This window comes from Platalea leucorodia (genome assembly GCF_965183815.1).
Source record: "Platalea leucorodia genome assembly, chromosome: 5".
Classification (NCBI taxonomy): domain Eukaryota; kingdom Metazoa; phylum Chordata; class Aves; order Pelecaniformes; family Threskiornithidae; genus Platalea; species Platalea leucorodia.
The window spans coordinates 41,434,370-41,461,699 of NC_138827.1; the positions used below are offsets into that span (position 1 = coordinate 41,434,370).

Below are 27,330 nucleotides of genomic sequence, written 5' to 3' on the forward strand. Positions count from 1 at the left end.
CTGGAGAAGAGGAACTATTTGTGTTCTTCAGAGCACAGATCATAATTGTTAATTTTCAGCGGGCCTGCATAAAGAAATAGTAGGTTTATCATTTTGAAACAAGAGGACCACCGTTTTCAGTCTGGTAAGGAGAGAAAATTTTGTGTGACGCCATTTTAAGTCTCTTCCTGTAGGTGGAACTTCCAAGAGAAGGGTTTTTTCCAAGTAAGCACGTGTCCATGTCTCTCAGGGTCAGCGACAAACAGGAAGGGGCACGCAAGTCCCATGTCAAAAGTTCACCTTCCGTCAAGTGAAGCATAACTAAGGACTTCTCCCATTCTCACATGGTTCGTTTTTTTCCCTCGATAAAGTCCAGCACAAAGCACAAAGTGGTGTCAATTGTGAGAACATAAAAATAACAGGTGTCTTGTCCTTTGATGCCCTGTCTGTAGACACTCCTAAAAAAGGATTTTACTCACCCTTACACCATCATTCAAGTACCACGCACACTCATCTGTACTTACAGCACATAATATAGCTCAGGTTATATTTCCAGATCAGATTAGGTTGCCTCTATCTGACAGGAGTCATGAGAACCTGTCGAAGGACCTTCCCAGGGCTCTGCTTACAGACCTCCGTTCAGAGGTTTAAATTGACTATGCGGCAGGAGAGTGACTCAGCTATTACGTAGGTTTTGACCCTTTGTAAACCACCAGGTCCTAATCTGCTTCCCTGGCAGTCAGACCTGGCCCTCAGCTTTCAGGCTGCTTCTGCTGAGTGCTTTGACCACTCATCAGCCAGCCAGAGACTGAAGAAGAAAATGTAAGATCAGCCTGGAAAGTCGCAATCTTTCCAACAGCTACTCCATAAACAAAAGAAAGAAAGATTATATTACGGGACTTGGTTCAGTCCCTCTTAACTAGTGAAGTCATGGTAGGCCACATGAGGAACAATAAAAAAAGTATACTGGAAGGGAAAAAAAAAAAAAAAGCAGAGGAAACAAAATGGGACAAAACTCGCTGGTTAACACCAAAAAAAGCCCACTCTTCCCTCCTGTTTCCCCATCAGGATAGCTGAAACTGGTCATCAGGGGTGAGGGGGAAGAAATCCATCAAATTAACGAGCTGACATCATTCCCTTGCTTGAAAATGTAGAAAGAGATCTAACCTTCCTTGCTGTTTTAAAACGACAGATATGTCACATGCAGCACAGAATTATCATTATTTGTCCAGTAAACCAAAGAAACCATAAATAAATGACACCAAAAGCAATACAATAATTAATGCTACCTATTTTGAAAGCAAATTATTCTTAATTATCGCTCTATAGTTTGCCAGGCATATTTATGCAAGGAGTTTTGGAGATATGTTGTATTTACATATTAATGAGAGAGTCCATCACATAGTTCAGGTTTAGATTCCTTAAAAAAACCAACCCAACAATTTTATTGTATCTACTTATATTAAAAAAATCTGTCACTAATAACACTTATCCTGAGCATAACGGCTTGTTTGGGTCATCAGGTATACAAAAGACAACATTTGTTTTTTATGATCAACTTGAGCTTCTTGCTCATTACTGGCAACAGTAGAAGTTCCCCACAGTCCCACAACGACCCACCCTGACCTCCCCACTCCTTCCAAAACCGGGACAACGAGCACCTCTGGCGGCTCTAAACCTTTATGACTTGCTTCCACAAGGCTGACTCCTAACAACAGCAGGCAAGGATTGCAGCAGATTTTCCAGAAACTCTTAATAAGACCAAGCTGTTTCTTTCAAATGAAACTTATAGGGATTAAATATTACTGCACCTGAGCAATAATGCAGCATTAAATATTGACTTAGCTCTTCAATATCTAGAGCTGATAAAATGGAAGGGTGGCAGGAAGAAAATTTTTAAACAATCAAATTTTTTAGAGTATTGCCATGAAATCTTGCTAACATCCATATTAATTAGTGACCTCCTCATACTGCAATAAATATACTTGTCAGCAAACCTCTAAAAAGAGCAACAACCATATGATAAACAGGAGTCATTCCATGAAGCCAGTCCATTAATTACCACACACTTTTCCACCATTATTCATCACATGGATAATAAATGAGCCAGAACATAAGGTTTATTTATCTTGTGATTACTTCCCCCCAGATCGTCAGTTGCAGACGTCTTATGGTACTGGTATATTCCATCAGCGCAAAACCTGAGCAGGTTGTGTTGACCCAAAAAAAAAAAATTCAAGATAAGAAAGAATCAGAACATTGCATTTCTAGAGACGAATTTACAACTATCAAACTACTGAAAAATATCCCAACTATTGCTTTAAATGCTTCTCCTTCAGGTACAGCAATTCAAAAGACAGATCAGTGGGAGCTTCATGGAAGTGACTTTTTCTTATCAGTTTATTTATTTCCAATTAAAAGCAGAGTACTTTGATGCAGGACAGCACACTGCTTTGTAATTTTGTGATTACATATCTGGTTTTCTTTAGTTTTAAAGAAATGGCATCAGAAAATTGTTCTTTTGAAAAACATGGATAATATATATTGGAATGCTGACACCCAGCACGGCTCTTTTCTTTACATTCCATCATCATTTGGATCTTATTCCGACTCTTTCAGTAGCTTTGCTACAATTCTCTTTGTAACCTCAAAAAAACCCAATATTCATGTAGTTCATTCATGCAAGAAAAAAAGGTACAATTGTATTTTCACACAAATTTACAGCATCTCTCTGCAGCTCAAATCTTGGTGATGCAGTACAGATAACGCATTTCAGAAATGCTCACAGACACAGACAGCTCCTTCAGAACATTGTTCATATTTATTCCTTCGCAAGTCAATTCTCACAGAAACAGGCTCATCAAGCTGTTCTGTATTTCTGTCAATGTAATATAACAAGAACTGGGGAAACAGATTCCGTTTGCAAGCTATCTTGCAATTTAAAAAAATACTTCAACTTTAATTAAAAAGCATTTTTTACAAAAGAATATCTGAAAAGTCATTATAACTAAAATGAGAAAACATTTTCTCCAATTTCATTTTTTTATATACTATAAAATATAAATTAAGAATTTAAATAAAAAAAAAATCAGAGGGTATCATTCCATTAGGATTATTTTTCAATGAAGTTTCACTGAATTCTAAAATAGAAAGAAACCTTTCCCATCACCAGAATTTTGTCCTTCAGGGAAATCTATCTTTCACTCACAATTTTGATAATAGTGAGTTATCATATGCATACAGATTTTCACTTGGTTACAGACTTATTTAATCAAGTTCCATTTGCTCATTCTTTTCATGCAATAGTAGCTATGATGTTTTTCTAAATGGCATGTCTCAAAAGTTTTCTTTCTTCTTTAGTATTTGAACATTTAAAGCTCTTGAATTCTCAGCAATTTTGAAAATCTGGTCATTAGCCAGTTATCTAGAATGGGAATTTTAAAAGGAGCTTAAGGTGAGCTATCCAAACACAACTGCAAGTTGCACACCTAAGCTCTCTGTAGGAACTTTTGAAAATCCCAGCCTAAGGATTGGAAAGGAAAAAAAAAAAAAAAAAGAAAAAAAAAAACATGGAGCTTACCTTTCTGAAAATATGTAACCTAACCTGCAGCCTCCAAAGCATTCTTATTTCTGGTTCTAACAAAGTGATACAAGGAGCACCTGTGCCAACTTCACCACATTATGTGACCTTCTTGCCTTCTGCCATCATTAAGGCTCAGCAGCTGCTTTGTTTTTAACAGGGTCCATTTTTCAGGGTTAAAAATACATTCCATCTTATATACAGGGAACAGTATCTTAACCTTGCTCCAGAAGTATTTTCCTGCCTATCAATATAGGACTATGTAATGTAATCAAACACCTCTTTACCTGTCTCTCCCACCAAACAGTCTCCATAAAATGGCAGCAAAGAAACATGAAAATGTCCCTTAATAAAATTAACTAACCCAAAGCTCCCTTTTTCAATGAAGATTCCCACCTTCATGCTGGAAATAATGGAAAAATAACAGTTTGATTGTTTTTTTGTTAAATTAGCACCCATTTGCAGATCTGATTCCAGGTGATAATGGACAGACTGCAAAGGATTTGGGATTTTAGTCTCTTAAGTGTTGCTTTTCTCTTTTTTGCTTTTTTTTTTTTTTTTTGGTGAAGATATAACCATATTTAGATTTCAATTCAAAGCACAGCTCTAGTTTATAGTACATAAAGATGTCTCTGAAGCACAAAGTACTGAATCAGAGAAAGGAAAGCACATCCCATCCTACAGTGGTGACATGAGTTATTTGCATAGTTGCCACAAAAGTAATAATTACACTGTAACTCAATGGGAACAATGGTAATTTCACAGTAGCTCATGTTGTTGTTATCACCCTATATCCTGATAACTGTGAAATTAATTTGTGGCACCACTGTATGTGTCAGCTTTAAGCTGTTCCCTAGGTAACATTATGCTACCATAGAGAAGGAATGCTTGGCAGTAAAATGGGTAGCAGCAGATTGATTATACAAAAAAGAATCTTCCCTCTACATACAAATAACTTGGCAATCAGAGAAGATGATGAGAAAAAATCCTTCTCACTGCTTTTTGTTTTTTTTGTTTTGGTTTTGGTTTGGTTTTGTTTTTTTTTTTTCCTAAGAAAAAAAAGAAATTAATAGAGTTAATGGTATTAACTGACCATTATCCATACAGTGGAAGAATGCAAAGGTAAAGCAAAATGAGCAAACTACCAGATTATATTTAGTGCCACTGACCCATTGTTCTAACTGCAGCCAAGATGCAGCACTAAAACGCTGAAAATTCCTTTTCGCTTCTTCTAGTCATTTCCCACGTTAACCATTAAATGGCAATTTTAAATATAAAAGCAAATATACAGCACTAAGACATATTTGGGAGGGCAACAATTGTGTAGGTTATGCTTTCACAAATAATTCTCACTTCGTCTGAGAGGCATAGTCCTTTCACCTCCTAGAGACTCAACATTATTTTGCAATACTACTACTGCCAAAAAGGAGTTCTACACTAAATATAAAAGACAACACTCTGCCACACGATGCATAGAAATGCTTACAAATTTACTGGTGAAAATTCAGTGCCACAATAATTGAAGGTCTGGAAAACATTAAATCATGGAATTTAAGGAGGGAACTTATTACTGATTGGTAACAATAAACAAAACACTGAGTTTAAACTTTCAAGTCATTCTGCTTCATACAGCAGTAGGTATGAGGCTTTGGATTAAAGAAAGATGCTATTTATTTTTATAGAATGTGGATATTTCTTTCAGTTTTAATCCAGGCCTGTTTACATAGCATTAGAAACATACAGCCTTGCTCTCTCACTGTATGTCTGCCTGTAAGGAAACAGGTAAAAAAAAAATCACAGCACGTTACATATACAGACTCAGTGGTTCAGCTGGAGTTTTGTTACTGAAAAAGCAGCAGCATCTCAGTGTCAGCGCTAGTCATCAAAGCAAAGCAAGGTGTTGAGCAGATACCCTGATCCAGGATATCCAGGGACAAACATGTTTTGTCACTCTGTAGTTTTGATCTTTATCTCTGACTGATCCTCCTTTTGTGATTGCTACCACAAGATACTGTCCCCAAAACCCCTGACAGGTGATGTTCAAACGCGGGGGTTTTTTTTCCAATCCAAAATAGAGCTTTCAGAGCTCTGAAAGCAGCTGTAAGAGCCTAAAGCCAGCTTGGACAGTCCCAAGTGTGTATTCTTCATTAAATATTGGCACATACTATGCCAAATGATGTCACTGCTGAGAGGAAAATTTTGACTGCCCTATACTCAATTATTCATCGGAAAGGCACTCTGATCATTGACACTATCGACCCAGGAATTCAACCTATATCCTTTGCCAAATCAGCACGTACCCTCATCCACTCAACACTCCCTCTTCTTCCACTCCCCACTGTGTGAGCCAATTCTGATGCACAAGGACCCTTAAATGCAGACAACATACACAACACACATTTGCAGTCAGCAAGCTCGCTATATTAACTGCATGGAGAATTTGCTGGTGCTCTTGATGCTGGTACGGAATTACTAAGGGATATCAGTACTGATTGATCCCCTTTTTCAGTCCCATTAATAACTGTCTGTAGTTTGCTTTGCTTTGCTAGGCCAGTGCAGAGCCCTGATGCTCAGCTAAGTCAGTGGTCTTTTTTTTTTTTCCACACACCTGACACTACTTCTGCCTGCAGGAGCATGGGCCAAGCCTGATGGCTGGCTTTTTAACCCCTGTGCATCTCCTCTGCTCTTTATTTTCTTTTATACACTCTTCAGGTGTCAGTGCTGAAACAACTCCAATCAGTTGGAACAAACACACCTCCTGGAACGACAAATGCTGCCAGTGACAAACAACCTTCCATTTGCTGGATCAATGCTGCCAAAGGCATTCAGAAATGCTTCAAGAAAGGTGTGTGTATGCATGTAACTGAAGATCTTTGGAAAGCTTCAGACGCTGGTAGCAATTACTGTTTTTACTGTAAGCCCAAACTTACTACCACAGAGAAAATGTCTGTGACCAAGAGGTGTCAGGTACTCTTTTTAGCAGGCTGACTGAAAAATGAGTAGTGAGGATAAAAAAAAATGCCTGAGATGGGGAATTTTACCTTTATAATCATTAAATCATACCAGGTGCAGTACAGCTGGTATTTTTACCTATGATAGCATTCAACAACCTGCTTTAAACTAACTGATGTACTCTGAGCTACCCGTGGTTCACAAAAAGAAATCCCAACATTGTTTTTAGCATGCGCTGGTAACCTCTATACCGAGACTGCTAATGAGGCTGAAGATTAACTCCTTAATCGTGAACTATTCGCTAATATTCCATAAGTAGTGGCTGTTCCTCATCACATTCGAAACATGCTGAGATATACCATGGAGCAGTTTACAAAGCCACTCCCAGGCTGTTTTAAATGTATGTATTTTGCTGAGGACTGTTCAAAATTGTAACGAATATTAATGTATCTTTAAGACAGGTATGGTGGGTTGACTATCACAGTACAACAGCAATGTCTACTGACTTGGGGAATGGCCTTAAAGTGATGTGAAAATTAGTCAAAACTGAGACCAACCGCAAAAATTCTAAGCGATTCCTATCCAACCCCGCAGGTCTCAATGGCAAAGTCGCTACCAAAAAAGATGCCTTGCCATCTCTGGTTTCTCCCAGCTGCCAAATTGCTCATACATGACCAGGTCTCTGAGCTTCAAAAAGAAATGAGACAGTCTGTTGATATTATACATACATTTTCATTTTAGATCTTATTTTAGATATATTTTTCCTCAAAAAATAGGATTTTTTGGAGGAAAAATTTACATCATTTGACCAAATTAATGGAGTAGTTATTTCCGATTTCATAAGATTCAGCAGGGTCTTGGAAAAAGAGTGTACATGATCTCTAACCATACAGAAATTATATTTGATTACTAAAACTACAATGCTGTAAACACAGCATCTACAGAGAAGCTTGTTCAAATATCTCTAGAATACCATATCTCAAAATTAAGATACAAAATCCTTGCAATGAAATGACATGAAATACATTTCATAAGACAATAGTCGCATGCATTCAGCGAGAGTTATTAGCCAGCACGCGAAGTCTTAGAATAACTTCCATCGCACTTCCAGCCAACTGTAAGCTTGACGCATTACCTTGGAAGAATGCCACATTTCCCGCTGTGCTAAACTTACTGAAACAAATAGGAAAGCAGCATTGCTGTGTTACATCCCTGCTTTACTATTGTGTAATTGGACCACACTACAGGAACAACACTTTATATTACAAACATTGAGGTACCATTATCAACTTGTGGCTTCACACTCTCGGCACAAAAGCAATGAATTCTTGTCTTACATCAAGAATTAAATGAGTATGATAGAAGAGAAAATATTAAGAGAACTTGCATTTCAAAGCTCTATTTGCAGTTATAGTTTTAAGACAAAATAAATTTTATATGTTATGACATTGTTACACTAGCAGGAGAAAGAATGTTTAGCAACACCAATAGCAAAAGATTACTCAGGCCTTTCCAATTTAGGGGTAAAGTCTTCACTCACCCAGCGTACTCAAGTAGAATAAAAGAATAAAAATTGATCACAGAAGCAGGGAGTACAGGGAGACAGCTTTACACTTACTGAAATACATCTGATTCAACTAGGAAAGAGAGCAAAATATTTATGCTGTATAGTCCCTTCTGCTTAAGTGGCTTCCTGTATTAGAAAAGGAAAATCGGGGATTTCATCTGCAACTGGGTGAACAGTTGTCCTCTCCCCTCTCCTGGGGTTTTAACCAGCCTTTCCCCATGATCTTGGCTGCAGAAGAATTTATCCCTAGAATGGCTACATCTCTTATAGCAGAAGATACCCTAGAATGGCTGTATAGATATGAGCAGCGTGACAAAGCAGGAGGGGGTCTCTACAACAAGACAGTTGCCATTAAGACCCGACATAACCCTTCCTGAAATGCAGGTAGTGTTTATTTCAGCCTAGTTCTAACCTAACCTAGCCCTGTAGGCTTGAGCAACCGACATGGACACCTATGTCCCTGCAGCTCCTGCATCACGGCCGCCTGTGCCGGCTATCTCAGAGACAGCAGAGAAGCGCTCACCTGCCGCAGGCAGGACTCGCCGCAGCAGCTCATCCCCCGGCCTGGGCACATGCTGCCCCGCTGGCTTTGCACAACGTTGACCGAGTCAGCGAGGATGACACAGAGGCACCCTACAGGTAGGCCATGACTAAACGTATGACTCCACATAGGAGCCATTTAAGCTTGTCTATATCTACCCAAAAAAAAAGAAGTTATGCCAGATGCTGGTAACAGTGCAGCTGCATCTCAGTGCAGGCTGAAAGATGCGTTCAAGAAACAGGACTCTAGGCTCTGTTTTGGCTACTGCAGCCAGACGGCTAGCAGTGCTCAAGCTTAGCCATGCAGTCACAGCTCTCTTTAGTGGAAAACACTCAATGGAGCCAGAATCTCTCTTAAATACATCACAATTCCTATTTAAGTATCTTTAAACATCCCTGTATAGTTCTTTAATCATAGGGAGAACAATCCCCACACCAACTTATTATTTTATCTGAGAAGAAATCCCAAGAGAACACACTTCAGGACAGAAGAGGGTTAACACCACCAGCAGTTTCCATGAAAGTAAATTTGCAATGGGAAGACTGAGGTCTGAGGACTCAGTCTGAGGACTGAGTCACTGGACACTGTGAGGCACAGCCCAACATCTAACAGCAGGCCATGAGCCAAGCAAAACAGTGTAGGACCCTGGCAACAGCAACTGTTTTACATGTGCTCACGTGCCTTTCCTCTTCACTAGAAAAAACACAGATAAGCAGGAGGAATCGCTCAGGAAGCCCCTATATGCTCAAACAGGAAGATATAACAGGTAGGAGAAAAAAAGAAAATGTGGAAAATTATTTAATAAATATATCTTTTTCTACAATAAAAATACTCCTCAAAGTATAAGTGTTTTCTTGCCCTTTTGGTAATAGTGTCAGATACCAACAAAACCCATATTTCTTTCTCTTTTTATACATTACCAAATACAAAGCAAGTGCTTGGTTAATACTAGTTAATACTGACAAATGTAGAAAAATCTTCAGTAGATAAAATAGCACTAATAAAAGAATTAGTAGTATTAAACAGCACCATTAAACACTACTATTGAATAGTAGTAATAAAGGTAATAGTATTTACAAATACAGTAATAGTAATTACTTTATTAAATAAATAAAAATATTGAATATAGTAATGGTAATCACTATTTTTAAAGTACAGTAATAGTAGAAATATTAAATACTATTAATAAATAGTAGTAGAAAAAGTTATAGTCTTATTTTAAAATACTTTACAAAAAACTTAGCAGTTTTGAAAGATTATTGTATTGTAATGGTGTCAGATTGTAAATCAATGTCTTTTATAAGTATTCTGATGGAAATCACATTATAATTCTTTCCACTAGATTCTGTTCCACATGCAGATCCATTATTAGAACTCATTTGAATGGGTCCAAATACTATGGTGATATTTAGAACTGTTCAGGGTTTATTTTACAGAAGAAAATGTCTTTTTATTTTTTCTTTCTGCAAAAAAACCTTGAAGTTCAGTATTAGACCAAGCCAGAACTAAATGCTCCAGATTGGCTGAACAAGCTAAATATACACAAATAGAAACTCACTGCAAATGCCTGCTCCACAAAGAATCTTGTCACTGCCAATATTCTCTGCACGTTACAAAGTTGGTAATAGACAAGCAGTACGGGGCATTCAAGACGGCAGGAGATGCTGCCCAAGAATATTCAGCTTGTTCCTTGATTCTCCGTGACACCTCTTATGTTTGTCTCACTCTGTCAGCAGCTTCCTTTGTACAAATTGTTGCCTGAAATCTTAATGCTCCTCTCTCCTGGGGTGCTAAATTTTAGTAGCTTTGCCTCTAGGCGCTAGTGGTGAAAGTCTCTGGGTGGTATCCTGAAAGACCTAAAGTGATCTAGGGCTTAACTGGCTGCCCACCAACTTTTCAACAGCAAGCTCCAAGAAAAGAGATTCTCCTGTAAAGTATCTGTGTTCCTTAGACATGAGGAGAGAAAATTGTTTCTGCAAAATTTTGTAGCCAAATAGCCAAAAACGTGTGGTACTGATGATGGTTTATCTTCTTAACGACGAGTTTATTGAAAAAATCCAATACACATTAGAGTCTTATTTTCAGTAAACAGGTTGATTCCATTGGAACATTAAACTGAAATAATCTTTTCTTGCTCTCCCAAATAGCCTCAAGTAAATAAACAGGATTTAAATTCAGAAGTCTACAAGGGAAGGGCAGATTAATTTTGATGGAAGTTAAATATCTTGGGGCACAGTGGGACCTACAGTTTAATCTCTGAAACGCCCTCATCCTAATATACAAAACATTTCTAGGAAAATGGATGTTCGCTCTTACGTCCAGAACCACAACAGCCAGTATAATATAAAGTTAGGACTCATGAGAAGTAGCAAAGAAGTAAGCATAGCTACTAATATTTATTATAACCAAAGGGTTCTGAACGCACCACAATCAGAAAAGATAATGATGATCTGGCCACAATGAACATACAATGCAAAGACACACACTACCTAATAAAGCAGTTTTGAATGAAGACTATATTTTGTCCTCAATCCCGTAGCTTTGCTTTGTATCCTGAACTCCAAGGAGAACATACTCAGAGATGCCCATGGCAGTACAAAGCCCATTGACTTCAAAGGACACCACAGAGGAGGGAAGAAAGATTACACTTTTTGAGGCTTTTGAGAACTACAGTAAAAGTCTCAAAAGAAACAAGTGCAGATATCTTTAAAATAGCATTTGTAAAGACAGACTGGTTTCTGATTGTACACAAAACAGAAGTTACTGTAGGAAATGGGGTTTCTTGAATACATCTGGAATGTGGCACTCTCAATAGGCTGGCTACAGTGTAGATTAAATTCATGACTTACAAATAAAACAGCATGAGTTTTGACAGCTTGAACTAAAACATCTGACTCCTTTGCCAAAGCTGTAACACACCCAGCTTCTGTGTACATCCCAGACTTTTGTTATGGTCTAAAATGGTATAAGCCACCTTCTAACTAAACCATTCAAAGCCCTGGAACATAAAATCAAGTATCAATAATCTACAGAAAGCCATGGCTCATGGCAAGACCACCAGCAAATTTCCTTCACTCATCTCCAAATTTTTTTTTTTAATTTTTATTCAACAAACCAAAACCTTTTTCAAGGTGCATAGGCTGATGAAACTAAGGTATTCATAAGCCTCGTAGTCCATATTGTATATATCATCTCTAGCAATCCAGAGCATTTTTCCTTGACTGTTAATGGGAGCAAAGAACAAATTTCAGAAATATTTTAAAACCTTGCATTTTAAACAGTCACAAAGGGGGAACCCATAGAATGAACTCAAGATTCTGTAGTGCAATTTTCTACTCATAACAGTTTGCAGACGAGTGGCTATTAGTCACTGAAAGGTACGACACTGCACCCACTGCATGCCATCTTTGGAGTCTTTGTGGTAAGCCATCTGCCACAGTGGTTTTCAAAATCTCTTTCACCGCCAACATCAGACAACATCTCCTGCAGTTTGCTAAAAAGCAAAATCTTGACAGTTATCCAATTCTTTTCTTCAAATCATAAAACTAAATGGTTCAAAAGCAGAAACAGGCTCCCCTCCCCTGAAGTGACAGAAAAGTGGTTTTTGTTTTCTCCTCTCCCTTCTGAAATACATTTTGGGAATGGTACACATGAATACAGCAATGATGTGTTTACCATACACAGAACAGACCTGAAGCATCATTCAGTCACTGTAATATATACAAGAAAGAATATGAAAAACATGCAAGATTTTACCAAAAATATTCATGCAAGATCTTGCCCAAAGCACATTTCAGTATATCGACAAAAGTAGTAATTGTAATTCAGTTTCCAAAACCATTAATATTATTTGTTATTTTGCTATTTTACTATATTGCTTGCCATTTTGCTAACAATGCTTTTGTTCTAGATCCATGTATTGTTTATATACACTACATGGCATAATTCAGTCCTCTGATGTAAAGTAACTATGAACCTACATTGCCAATCGGAACCACAGCTGCCAGTCATGAACATCATCGATGCACAACTTTAGGTCAGTTAAAGTTGCATTTGTTATTTTATGCTAGCTAGGTGGCTAAAGGAACATTCAAAGCAAAACAGTCTAACTTATCTTGATCCCCCTCCCCTGTAACATCTAAAGAAACAAGCCTATCATCTGTTTATGTCACTAGATCAAAAATAAATTACAAATCATAAATTAAAAATGAGATATTATATACAATATTTTGAAAAATGTATGTGCACCAATCAGCTGAAATAAACTTGGGAATGTAATTCCGTATCAAAATTTCTGGTTAAGGTATTATGAAGTTGATAAGCAACACAACAGAGCATCTCACAATCAAGCTCAAAACAAGACACTTTAAAGCAATGCAATTACATTCTAAAGTGCAGAAAATAAACATTATCACTAGTTCCACATCATCTTCAATGTGAGTTATACCTGTGACTTGAAACAAAGGACTTGTATCACAACCTTCTTTTTTTAATTGCAAAATGAAATATGAAGTGCTTTAATTCTCCATGTAAATGACATAGAAAGACAATGCAAGTTCTAGTAACTATCACAAAAATAATTACATTAATGTCACAGGTTCCTATACATGCTTGGTGTTACAGCTCTGTACAGTGTCTGTCTGTAGACAGAAATAATTCCATCGTGGCAAAATCTAAGCAATGCATCCCAGGCACTGCTAGGCCCCCAGAGGGTGGCTAGTGGGTGACTCAGGAGTTAATTAGCCCACAAGGAACAAGGTAAAATTGCAGGAACACAGAACTTTGTTAATGCCAGTAAACAGCTTCTAGCACCTAAGCAGCTTGTTCAGTCGTAGCTATCCTTATACAGGGCTGTCTTGCACTGTGAAGATATATGGCCAATATTTGGTTAATGCAAGGGGTGTTGACAATCTGTTTGATCTGTAATGTACGCTAGGGATGATAGTGAGTTCTGGTTTCAAAATGGCCCTCAGAACAAAATTAAATTAATTTCTATTAGCCGTATCTTTACTATGGAAGTACTACTAAAAGTTCTCAAGTGCTTCTCATGTTCTGCATGTATTCCTATGCAACACCAAATGTAACTAGCAACACTAGCATTCTGCAGCATCTGCTTATTTCCATATGCTATTAATAATATGATAAATTTATAAAATTGTCACGATACATATCTAGAAAAGAAATTCTAAGGGGAGCATGGTCTATTCCCTAAATTCCAGAGTTTTGTGGGTTGTTTTGTTTTCAGTCTGAGAACATCTCTGCAATTAATTTTTTTTTTTTTTTTTTTAAGGAATATCTCTAAGCCAAATGTAGTCTAAATAAAGGTCTAAATGAATAAGCCTATATATCAAAGTGGTTTACCTAATTAGTATGTCCTCTGGAGCGGGGCAGTGTTTGGTTGTTGGTGGTGAGATACATCAGAGGAACATGTGCTGGTGACCCAAGAAGGCATAGTGTTGTTGCAGTTTGGAAGCAGCACAACATTTTTGTTAAATACATATGAAGCAATCACTTGTTTCTCCCCTAAAAACATGCCCCAAGCAGCATTAAAACAATTGCACTGGAGAAAAATGTAAAGATAGAAGAAGGTGGAAGAGAAATTTGAACTTACTGCCTCAGTCCCAAATAAGCACACTAATCACAAGGCTAGTAGCTACTTTGGATCACTGGAATGCACTCCAAAGGCTTCCATCTCCCCAGAACATGAAGGATTTCTTTGAATAGATGATCTTTGAGACCTGGATCAGGAACCCAGAAGCAATTATCTTTACTTCTCCTCATTCACCTTCCCTTTCAACTTACCTGAGATTGGTCCCATCTCTCAGAACAGCTTAAGAACAATACAGGAAAGCAGGCATGCTTTTAACATGACATTTTTCATTGTCCTCATTTTCCTTATATTTCATGCCTGCATTTCTCTAACTCTACAGCTCCATGATGTGCTTTTTTAACCTGGGAAAACCAAGTTGCCTGACTCAAAACCAGAATATGAACCTGTATTTGCTACATCTCAGGCCAGAGCCCTAACAAGTTGGTTACTAGATATTTTGTAGTTTGTGCTGCAGACTTGTTTTGTTCACATGTTTTTAAATCCCTAACGTTTACTCTGCAACCTAATGAACACTTGTGAAATCATGGAACTTCTTACAGTGCAATTTTCTTGGGTTTTGCCCAGCCATAGAAACTATTTGTCAAATACATCTGAGAGTCTAGACCATATTAAAAGAAGCTTGATTATTACTAACCCCAGCTTATACAGTTGTCAAGACAACAGTGAATATCATCATTAACAGAAACTGTTTCTGTCAAACTGGAAATCACAGTTGAAGCCTCACTCCCATGTTCACATTACCTAAAACCATATGCAAATATGTGAATGCAAAAGAAAATTTGAAATGAACTTTGGTGTCTTTTTATACTGATCCAAACAGACAAGCAAACCTTCTCTCTCTTTTCCCACTTCGAAGTACGAAGAAATATGTTTAAATCTTCCTTTATTAACAAGAAGTCTATACAAAAATACTCAGCTTTAATTTTCACTTGCAAAGCTTTCACGCATACTAACTCAGTCAGTGTTCACAAGCAAGACCATACACATATTCACCTACAAGTAGGACCCATTCATGTATTTAACATCTCGCCAGTCCTACTAATTGCTCACTGCCATAAGCCACCATGGTGGCTTACCAACTCAGTTGATAAGTAAACAATTGCAACACCAAATTCAGAAGATGTTAAACACTATGGCTTCATTTGTCTGTCACCAGGTTCATGAAATCTACACTAGACATAGGCCTAAAGCATATTACTACTATAGTGTTAAAAGGAATCTGTCATCTACTGGAGCGGTTAATACTCCAAAGGGTTGGACTGCTGTTCAGAGGGACCTCAACAGCCTGGAGGAATGGGCCTACAGAAACCTCATGAAGTTTAAAAAAAAAGATAAGGAAAAAAAAGAGGGGGGGGCGGGCGGGGAGGAGAGAGAGAAGTGAAGTCCTGCCCCTGGGGAGGAAAAACCCCAGGCACCAGTACAGGCTGGGGCCAACCAGCTGGAAAGCAGCTTTGCAGAAAAGGCGCTGGGGCTCCTGAAGGACAAGCTGAACATGAGCCAGTCCTTGCAGCAAAGGCCAGCGGCACCCTGGGCTGTGTTAGGTAGAGCATCACCAGCAGGTCAAAGGGGGAGATCTTTCTCTGCTGCCCAGCACTGGCGAGACGCAACTCGAGTGCTTTGTCCTGTGCTGTGCTCCCCAGGACAAGAGAGACACAGACATACCAGAGTGACTCCAGCGAAGGACCACTGAGGTGATTAAGGTACTGGAGCGTCTGTCACACGAGGAGAGGCTGAGAGAGCTGGGGATGTTTAGCCTCCAGCAGAGAAGACTGGGGGGCGGGAGGGTGGGGGGGAGGGTCTTATCAATATGTGTAAACACCTGATGGGAGGGAATAAAGACAACAGAGCCAGAATCATCTTAGTGGTGCCCAGTGAGAGGGCAAGAAACAACAGGCACAAACTGAAACACAAGGAATTCCAGTTAAAAATAAAGGAGTGGTGGTGTTGTTGGGGGTGGGGGTGGTGGTGTTTGTTTGGGTTTTGTTGTTGTTTACTGTGAGGATGTTTGCCCAGAAAGTCTGTGGAGTCCATCCTTGGAGATGGACAAAACCTGGCTGGACACAGCCCTGAGCAACCTGCTCTACTTAACCCTGCTCTGAGCAGGAAAGCTGGTCTAGATCACTGATGTCCAAAGTGGAGTGTGTGCAAGACAATACACTTGGATGTGGGAAGAAAATAATTTTTGTACCGTTAATAAATATTTTTTTTTTTTAAAAAAAAAAGTAGTGTTTATTTCATCTTTATCTCATCCTTTTTTCATTTCTATTCTTGTATGTGTTTTGTAACGCACATAATGTATTAGTACAGTGGTACATGTATATAATTCATAAAGAAATAAACATACACATATTGGGGGTGTGTGCTCAAAAACATTTTGCTGGTGCACAATCAAAACAGTTTGGAAACCACTGGTCTACATCATCTGCAGTGGCCCCTTCCAACTTCAGCGAGTCTGTGATTCTCTTGACAACAACAATGGATGCCTCTACACAAAGTGAGTGAACAGATTCAGTGGAAAAAAATTTCCCTTCCTGCCAGCTGACATCTCTTGCTTTCTGAAATTTGTCATTCACCCTGTTAAACCCAGTAACTCCCTAAACCTCATCTTCTTCTAAATTGATATTAATAATTGGTTTTGGATCTCTTCCACACTTCTAAAAGTTACTTTATAGTTGGGGGGGGGGGGGGGGGGGGGTGTCATTGTGAGTTTTTTTATTTTTAAGACTCCTCAAGACTGCTTTACCCTACTTTCCCAGAGGAATGGTTACTGCAGCAGCCTACATTCTGGTTTTGCCACCTCTGAAAAGACTACCAAGGTCAGCATGCAGTTAGCTATGCCACTTCCTCCTCCTCAAATACTTATCTCCTTGTAGCAGCCAAACCAGTCTAAAAGCTCCTTTAAATTTCTAGATGAAGCTTTACTGAGGATCAGGATCCAGATTTTTTACAGTGATTATATATTAAGAACAAATTGAGCCCTGTTTAACAAAAGCTTAATGCTCTTACTTATGCAACCTGACATTATAGGTATGTATCTATGCTATTTTTCTGCCAAGTTACTACATAAAATATCCAATTAAATTATCATATACACATTCGAGGTATGTAAAGCAATAGTCTGTCCATTTATAAACCCCAATTCAAAAAACTAATGTATTTTTATTGTTTACTTAAGCTTTGCAGTTGCATTAAAATATAATAATAAATAAACCATTTGGAGTACATTAACAAAATAAGCAAAACATTAACTGAATTGAATGCTTTATGATTTTATGTGCAATCATAAATAAACCAAATTCTTACAATACCACTCTTTATACACTGAGTAATGGCAAACTACTATCAGCTCATTATCTCATTCAAGGTCTAAAATAATACGTAAAGTAGAACTAGAGAAAGTTCATATGCTTTACGATCATTTCAAAACCCTTCAGAAAGTTTATTTTGCATACATCTATATACATAAACAAGAAAGATGATTTTCATGTAATCCTTAATTTGAATACCATTCAGTTTCTGAAGAGCTGGAAAAAGAACAAGACCCTTCTTGGATATTAGTGTTTGTTTATGCAGAGCACAGTGATATTCATAGACTAGAAATGTACTGAAACCCATATTAAATTGACCATTTTTCTCACAGAGAAAGTTAAAATGGAAGGTCTCATTCCAAACAGGAGCACTGGGGAAAAATGTTCATTGTATCTCTCATCTGGCAGACCAGTACTACCACTCTGGGAAATCAGAGAGGATTTGGGCAGACTGCCCACTCAACTTAAGGCTCATCTGAGATCCACATATATCCGCTTAGCTATCCAACTAGGATTTTTTTTGTTGTTGTTGTTTTCATGCGCACATGATTTTAGTGCCTTTGTGCAATGTGCAACCCTCTCCACACGCTTCCCTTACCCAAAGGTATCTCACAATACTGAGGCCAGCAAATCTACGTCCTCCCACGCCTGGTCCTATGTCCCCTATAGTTATGGGAAACCAAAGTGAGCTTTAATCTGTCAAAATGTACCATTTGAATTACATATGCTACACATAATCTTGGGATCCAAGTAGAAAAAAGCAGCCACCAAAGATATGGGGTCACTACGTAGCAGTTGAAAGAAACATACACGCTAAAATACCAAGTGTCTTTGACACGCATTTAGAAAAATACGTACACCTACATGCATATACCTCTCTAAATTAACATTTTGCACCTTTTATGTGTTACTCAAGCACTTTATAAAAACATACTAGTCTTAATGTAGTAAGTCAGGTATTTTCTTTACCTCCATAAAAACAACTAAGAAAAAAATCAGCCATACGATATTGACTGCAATTAAGAGAATTCCAGCACTGCACAATATCTGTCACTCTTCACAATCAATAACTATATCTCAGAATGGCTTGTACACTAGCAGAAATAGCCAGGATACAAATTTATGAGATAGTAAAGTGCTTTTTATTGTATGCACAGCATAGAATCATGAGAATCTTCTACACAGTCCTTGTAACAGAAACATGACCTTTGAAATGCCAAAGCTCCCTTTGATAGCGAATGTTTATCACCAAAGAGCTGTCAGCTCCCAAGTTTTTAAAATATTAACTCTGCTGAGTCATGTATCGCAAAACAACACAAACCTACCCATAGAACGTTGTTACAGGAGAGCAAAAACCTGAAATCCAATTTGTTGAAAATACTAAAAGTAGCTTCATATGCCAAAAGTTCCCCAAATGTTTATTTTAAACCACTTTCCATTTCCTGCCACTACGTGAAAGATTTATTTACACAGATAACCCACCACATAGAGAGAAAACCCTAAATGTATGAAGCAAAACAAGCAAAAAGCAAGAAATCACAATTAGAAAGGTGAATGCCATTATTTTTAGTTATTTGCAACACCAGTAGTTGAAATGTTCAGAAAGGAAAGAATATAATTTGGAAGTAATAAGAAAGGCTTCAAAAGAGGCAGGTTGCATTTCAAGTCAAAATACCTTTACAAACACTTATTCATAGCAGTGTACGTGAGACACGAGCATCATGAACATGAAGTCAGAGTCATGCAAATAAAGTCATTCACACACATTGTGCTGGTTTTGGCTGAGGTAGAGTTGATTTTCTTTATAGTAGCTAGTATAGGGCCATGTTTTGGATTTGTGCTGGAAACAGTGTTGATAATACAGGGATGTTTCAGTTACTGCTGAGCAGTGCTTACACAGAGTCAAGGCCTTTTCTCCTTCTCACCCCACCCCACCAGCGAGCAGCTGGGGGTGCACCAGAAGTTGGGAAGAGACACAGCTGGGACAGCTGACCCCAACTGACCAAAGGGATATTCCATACCATATGATGTCATGCTCAGCAATAAACTAGGGGGAAGGAAACACAGCCCTACCATTTGTCATGGATTGATCCAGGCTGCACTGGAGCAAGGTGAAGCTCCTGAAGACCTGCAGTACATTCATGACATCATTGCGTGCGGCAACACAGCGGAGGAAGTGTTTGAGAAGGGGAGAAGAAGAATCCAGATTCTTTTGAAAGCTGGTTTTGCTATAAAACAAAGTAAGGTCAAGCGACCTGCACAGAAAATCCAGGTTTTAGGAATAAAAAGGCAAGATGGGCGTCATCATGTTCCAATGGATGTGATCAATACAATAACAGCCATGTCTGCACCAACTAACAAAAAAGAAACACAAGCTTTCTTAGGTGTCATGAGTTTTTGGAGAATGCATATTCCAGGTTACAGTCTGATCGTAAGCCCTCTCTATCAAGTGACCCGGAAGAACAACAACTTTGAACGGGGCCCTGAGCAGCAGCAAGGACCCTCTGATATCAGGCAAGTGAAACGAAGCACTACGTTTGCATCAATTGAAAACGGAAATGAAAAGCAATATGCCCTGTTTATCCCCCATATTGTGGGAAAACATCGAAGGTGGAATGCTGCTCTGTGGAGTCCTACATGGCAAGTCACAGAAACTGCTGAAGGGGAAGGTGAAACGAGAAAAATGGCCAGTACTTTATCTCTATACTGACTCACAGATGGTGGCAAATGCTCTGTGGGGGTGGCTACAGCAATGGAAGCAGAGAAACTGGCAGCACAGAGGTAATCCCATCTGGGCTGCCACATTATGGCAAGATATTGCTGCCTGGGTAGAGTACCTGGTGGTAAAAGTACATCAATGTAGATATTCACATACCCAAGAGTCGGGCCACTGAAGAATATCGAAACAATGAGCAGGTAGACCAGGCTGCTAGAATTGAAGTGGCTCAGGTGGATCTGGATTGGGAACATAAGGGTGAGCTATTTATAGCTCGATGGGCCCATGACATGTCAGGACATTTAAGAAGGGATGCAACATACAAATGGGCTCATGATCAAGGGGTGGACCATTGATGCCACTGCACAGATTATCCATGAATGTCAAACGTGCACCATAATCAAACAAGCTAAGTGGCTAAAGCCTTTTTGGTATAGAGGACAATGGCTGAAATATCAGTATGGGGAAGCCTGGCAGATTGATTATATCACACTACCAGGAGCCCGCCACAGCCAGCACCATGTGCTTACAATGGTAGAAGCAACTACTGGATGGTCAGAAACACACCCTATGACCCATGCCACTGCCCAGAACACTATCCTGGGGCTTGAAAAGCAAGCTTTATGCTTATACGTCACCCCTGAAAGAACTCCTTTCCGAAACAACCTCATAAACGCACGGGCCAGGAAGCATGGCATCGACTGGGTGTATCACATCCCCTATCATACACCAGCCTCCAGGAAAACTGAAGGATACAATGGACTGTTAAAAACTACACTGAGAGCCGTGGGTGCTGGGACATTCAAGCATTGGGATACATATTTAGCAGAAGCCACTTGGCTAGTTAACACTAGAGGATCTGCCAGTCGACCTAGCCCTGCCCAATCAAAACCCCTGCACACTGGGGAAGGAGATAAGATCCCCATAGCACATATAATGAACTTGTTGGGAAAAACAGTCTGGGTTATTCCTTCCTCAGGAAAGAGTAAACCTGTTCGTGGGTTTTTGCTCAAGGACCTGGGTCCACTTGGCGAGTAATGTGGAAAGACAGGGGGGAGTCCAATGTGTACTTCAAGGTAATTTAATCCTGGGTGAAAATAATCCATGATTTGAGTTGCATGTTATGGGAATTACTACAGCAGGAACACCTTGTTGCTAGCCAGGCTAGGAGCACGGGAAGGAATTCATTGCAATGTTAAACCCTATAACCTGGTCCAAAGGGACCGGGGTGGCAATTGTACTGGATATACCTTTAAATTGTTGTAACGCATGATTTGAGTTGCATGTTATAGGAATTACTACAGCAGGAACCACCCGAACTAATGGAGGAGAAGCCTTACAAGAAGCAGTGCAAGTGCAGCAGTGACCCAACTTGAGCTGGCTTTGGTGCCCAGTTCCTCCACGCAACACACCACCTCTCCTGTCCTGAGTGACCACCATAACAGATGGGCCCTGAAGTCATGGACTAAATGAACTCAATGGACATTTTGTGGACATTTTACAGACATTTCACAGGGCTGGTCCATAGACTAAGGGAATGATATCTGTGTATTGTATCAAAGGATGGGTGGTTAATGAGGATGTATTGGATAGTGTGGGACCCGAGCATGACGTAAACGGGATGGAATAAGGGGTAGAGAATTCGCTGGTTTTGGCTGGGGTAGAGTTAATTTTGTGCATAGTGGAGGAGGAGATACAGCCAGGACAGCTGACCCCAACTGACCAAAGGGATATTCCACACCATATGACATCATGCTCAGCAATAAACTAGGGGGAAGGTTGGCCGAGGGTTCGCTGCTCAGGGACTGGCTCGGCATCGGTCAGTTGGTGGTGAGCAATTGTTCTCATTTGCATCACTTGTCTGTCTTGGGTTTTATTTCTCTCTCTCTTTGTTATTTTCCTTTTTATTACAATATTATTATTATTATTATTCTATTTTATTTCAGTTATTAAACTGTTCTTATCTCAACCCACGAGTTTTCTCACTTTTACCCTTCCCATTCTCTTCCCCCCATCCTGCTTGCAGGGGAGTGAGCGAGCGGCTGTGTGGTGTTTAGTTGCTGGCTGGGGTTAAACCATGACACACATCCATAAATTTAAAGGGGTTATGAACACAATCAAAGCAAATGAGTGTAATTAGTTTTTCAAGAAGATTCTCAATACTTTTTGTTGTTGTTTTTACTTTTTACTGTGCTAGTGCAAGTCTAATAAGTTACTCTGATATCAGGCAAGTGAAATGAAGCACTATGTTTGCATCATTACATTTTACTATCCAACTTTCAAAACCCTTAAAAGTAGCGGTTACTATAATTTTCTGATCCACAGATAATACTCTAATTAACATCTTCCTGATTATTCAATGAGTTACTTCAGAAAATCTGTCTATGATTTCACCAACTTTTAGCATACTAATCATTCCCTTTTCCAGGTACTACAGCTGGCAAGTTTCTTTGGACTCCTGTACCCAAATACTCTACAGTGCAAGTAAGGGTGGCAGAAGATTCACGAACTGTCTAATTTTAACCTCCTCTAATAAGCATTAAGTGCAATGACATGACAATATTAAGCAAAATATACATCTCTACAATATATGAAAGACCAGACAGATTTTAACATTCCATTAGCAAAACCAAAATCATGTAAATCTGGTGATAAAATCAGAGTACACAGGAACTACACACATAAAAAACAAATCCAATTTAAAAGTAAACACAGGTTTGTTCAAACAGCATTGTACAATTGCTTTAACACTTACAGAATTTAGATGAACAATATTTTCATTCACTCGCAGTTTAGTATAAATATAAAGCAAGGCACCCCTTAAGCATTTTAAATAACAAATTAAACATTTACGTTTTTTACTGTGCAGTCAGGCTTAACATTTATGCAGCTTCAAAACCAAAGTACAGCCTCAAGGGAAGCCTCTCCACTGACAAATTAATACCTTAGAGAATAGAGCTGAATGGTGGCAATGAACTCATTTGTTCCCCCAATAATGAAGAATGACTCTTTCTTTACCACATCTGTGACTGTTGCTATGGTGACCCAGACTTACCTCATTGCTTCTCGAAGTGCTCCTCGCTCACTAAGAGTCGTGTGCTTTATGTCATCAAAATTATTTTCTAGTTTCTCACAGTTCTGCAACAAACGGACAAATCCATGGAAGGTTCTTAAACAGTATACTGGACATGTATTAACATTATTCAACATCATGCAAACAAAACTGATTTATATTATGTAACCTCAAATTATGCATTCTGTTTTAATTACACAGTGGTCATTAAAAAGACATTGAGAACTCAGAAACAAAGTAAACATGAATCTTATTATATGGTTGTCATGGAAATCATCTTATAAATGTCCTATAATGAAATGTATAGAATTTTTACTTTTTTCTTCCTTGAAAGAAAAATTAATTTTTTCTTTATCAGTATGTGAGGCTACAAAGCTACTATACAGACGCAGATGAGAACAGAAACCTAAACGTGCATTTTAGAATTATAATAAAAGTTATAAATTCTGTCCCAAGGAAACAGGTAGTGTTGTTGAAACAAACCAATCATATGTAATTAATATTTAATTTAATTTTTAAAACATAACAGAAACTGAAAAGATTAATTTTTTGTAGACACCTCAACCACTTAATGTTTTTTCGAGATTAGAGCTCACCAATATTTCTAAAAGTAATATGAAGCCAACAATTTTGTGACAGTGAATGAAATAAAACTTTGCTATACTCTGTTAATTATTATTAAATGTGTGACTGGTTCCATTACTCCAGAGTGCTGATCCTTTCCTTCTGCTCCCAAAAAGGCAGTAAAATTGATTCAAAAGATGCTGGGGAGTTCAGAAATTTGTATCTGTACAAAGTGAGTGTGAAATACCAGCAAACAAGAATTTGCTGATCATCTGCATCATCCATAGGATTTTTATATTCTCTTGAGGCTTCGTCAGTACAGGAGGCTTTTAGGTTACCCGTGCTCTCTGCAGCACCTTTCTCCAATACCAAAACTTACCTCTGGGAGGCATAATTTTGCCATATGGGTGTAAAAGAAACACAAGTTGCAAGTGTAACAGTGTTGCTAACAACCTTGAAGGCAGGATTGTCAGGCTCTTTATGCAGTAGCTTTAAAGAAAATATGTGCACTATTATCTGGTCATATTGCTTTCACAGTTTTTAATATCCAAATTAATTTTCAAGTCCACATCTTAAAGATAGTTATAATAAATACAGTACGAGTTACCTATTGTTATTTCTTTTGTGCATTGATTCTTTATTTTTATAATTACATTCAATTTGAGGCTACAAAAGCATTACTGGAAAAGAAATAACTAGATATTTGTAAACAACCTAACAAGATATTTTAGCTTGTCCAATTAACATTTAAACTATCATTATTTTTAAATAAGATTACAGACTTTTTAATACAAAGTTTTAATGCTTTAACAATACATTTCTGAGCAGGAGAAACAACCAAAGCTACATTTGGAACTTGTGCAATCTTTTCTCTCCCTTATAAAAAAATGATGCATGTCTTAAGTATGAGTAGTAAATCATGGCTAATGTGATATTTTTTCTTTGTTTACATTATAATCAGCTGAACTTTGTATGGCAAAATCCTACTCAAAAACTCAAAGGGATTACGCAAGAAAAACAGGGAAACTCTACAATAAAGTATTCCATTATTCAGATCAGCATACATTGACCTGCAGCTCCAAGCACATACAGGCCGGTCAGTCATTTAAAATACACAAAAGAAATCCAAATTGACAATACTAATTAATAAAGAATTTCTGATTCATCAGTACTAAACTGAAAGTATTTGTGCAAGCAAAAATCAAAGCTCCCGTCCTCAAGGAAAAGAGACTAAAGGAAACACCATTTGGAACATTGCTCCAAGCCCTGAAAGAGGAAAGCCCATGTTTTAACAATCCTGTGTCACCAGCATCTCAGGACAGGTTCAGAAAATCTGGGCATCACGCAGTTCATTTCTCTTGACCTTGTGGTATAAAGCACGTAGAAACGACAGAGGATTCAAAGCATGCAAGATTTTTATCAAACACAACTAAATCTCTATATCATACAAGCTAAATCAACTGATGCTCTCCACGTGGAAAATGCTGAAAAGAGTAAGTTCAGCTGGTATTTTTTCTTTGTCTATATAGACCATACCATGTTAATCAGCTGAAAGGCAACAAAGGTGGTCCATATCTAAAGAAAATGCTGTGACCATGTAGCCTTACACACACAAATATTCCCTCTCAACTATAAACCCAATGCAAAAATGAATAGATAACCCAGAACACAAAGTGAAACAAATTTTATAGACTCAAATAATAGATATTGTATCAATTCATTTGGCAAGAAGACAAACTTACTTTTACCATTTCTGAGAATTGTTTCTAGACCATATCTTTCTCAGCTACTTTCAGACAAATAGCTCTCCTCCAAGGTACAGCAGTTGGAGAGCAAATAACTTCACCATTAGGAAAAAATGAACTAAAAACTGAGCCAGATGCAAACTCCTGAAGGAAGATGACCTCATAGTACTATGTCATCAGTTACTGCATACATACTGAACAGGAGAGTGAGCAAATACTGATCATATCCACTGCTTTCCAGTTAGAGCTGCAATCATCCAAAACAGTATGTTGGATCCTCTCAGAGAAGAGAGAGCAGGGTGTCTGAAATACCAAATATAAGCATAGCTACAGGTGTACAGATGCCAATTCTTCACGGGTAGGAGTATCAGCTCGCACACTGCATTTGTAGATCGTCTGAAAGGCTATCAGTTTATAAGAAAGGCTACCAATATGAATGAAATTGTGAGCATGAGAATACTCTGAAGAATATGTTTGGAAAATGATGAAACTTCGGTAGACCATGACCAGGGTGAGCTTTACATTCTTAAGTAATAAAACAGTAGCAAAAATTGAGCTCATTCTATTATCCATGCTACCAAATACATTAATATCTATAAACATCTTGCACAGGGCAGTATGTTTTGGCCCATAATACTTCACAGATTTAAGTCTAATTGGCAATTAAACTCCCAGGTGTTTCATTTTGAGCAGCAGCTAAAGTAAAAAAATCAAAACACAAGCAACGAAAAAAAAATTGGTTTTGGTGGCTTACTGCCAAGTGATTTTCCGTGCGTATAGATAAAGTCTAGAAGTTTTAACTCTATGATTCAATAATTATATAGTACTCTATATGTTATCGCTGTTGGCAGATCTATAGTGCTGTATGACACTAAACTAAATATCACCTTTAAGAAGTTCAGGAGAAAAATAAGTAGAGAGATGCGATTAGAGACATGGTCATCATGAGTCAAACTACCCTTGCATGTCAAAAAGCCATAGAAGTCTAAATACTGCTTCTTAAAGGATTCTAGCATAAATACTTTGAGGTTTTTAAATGAACCAAAAAGCAAGAGAATGGGGAAGAGATTTTATATATAAATAAATGGCTTATTTATCATATGAGATCTTAACTAAAACTACATGACAACTAGTTAAAAAGGGAGATGTAGACTGGATACCCACAAATATCTGTGGCATCACACACAGCATACTGGTGGAACATCTAATCAGAAATGAGAAAGATGAAGGATGAATGTATGAAGATGAGAAAGAAGGAAGATTAATGAACAAATTGAAAAGCTTTTCCTCCCATAACCACAAAAATATGACTTTTTTTTCCTACTGCAATTTATTCTTGTTAATAAAATAAACTGCAAGCTTTGGGAGCAAGGATTATGTGCTCGTAATTCTGTATCTTCAGTTATAGTAAGTGATAATATTAATAATATCATGGCATAAACTTTTTAATAATATTCTAACAGTCTGAGGAAAGTCAGCAAGTACCAAGTCCAGAGTACTCTCACTCTTTGACACTGGTTGAAGTAACAAGCTAGCTCACATAACTGGAGAATATTAATAAAGAATCGCTCCAGTTTTAAATAAAAACCTAGGATTCTGGCAAAAGTGAAGTTGTACTTTTTAAAACACATCTCTAAACATTCATCAGCTTAGCTGTCTTGTACATGCTTTTGTCTTGGGTGGAAAAGCCCTCT

At 38.1% G+C, this 27,330-nt stretch overlaps 1 protein-coding gene across 1 annotated transcript in view; it reads right to left on the minus strand.

The window, feature by feature from the left end:
* DPYD (dihydropyrimidine dehydrogenase) overlaps positions 1–27,330 on the minus strand; it is a gene marked incomplete at both ends in the record, with an annotated part of 361,757 nt that overhangs the window by 291,212 nt on the left and 43,215 nt on the right. Inside the window, one exon of the mRNA XM_082314522.1 lies at positions 23,310–23,392. Coding sequence (XP_082170648.1) covers positions 23,310–23,392 — 83 coding nt within the window. The remainder of the gene's footprint in view (positions 1–23,309; positions 23,393–27,330) is intronic.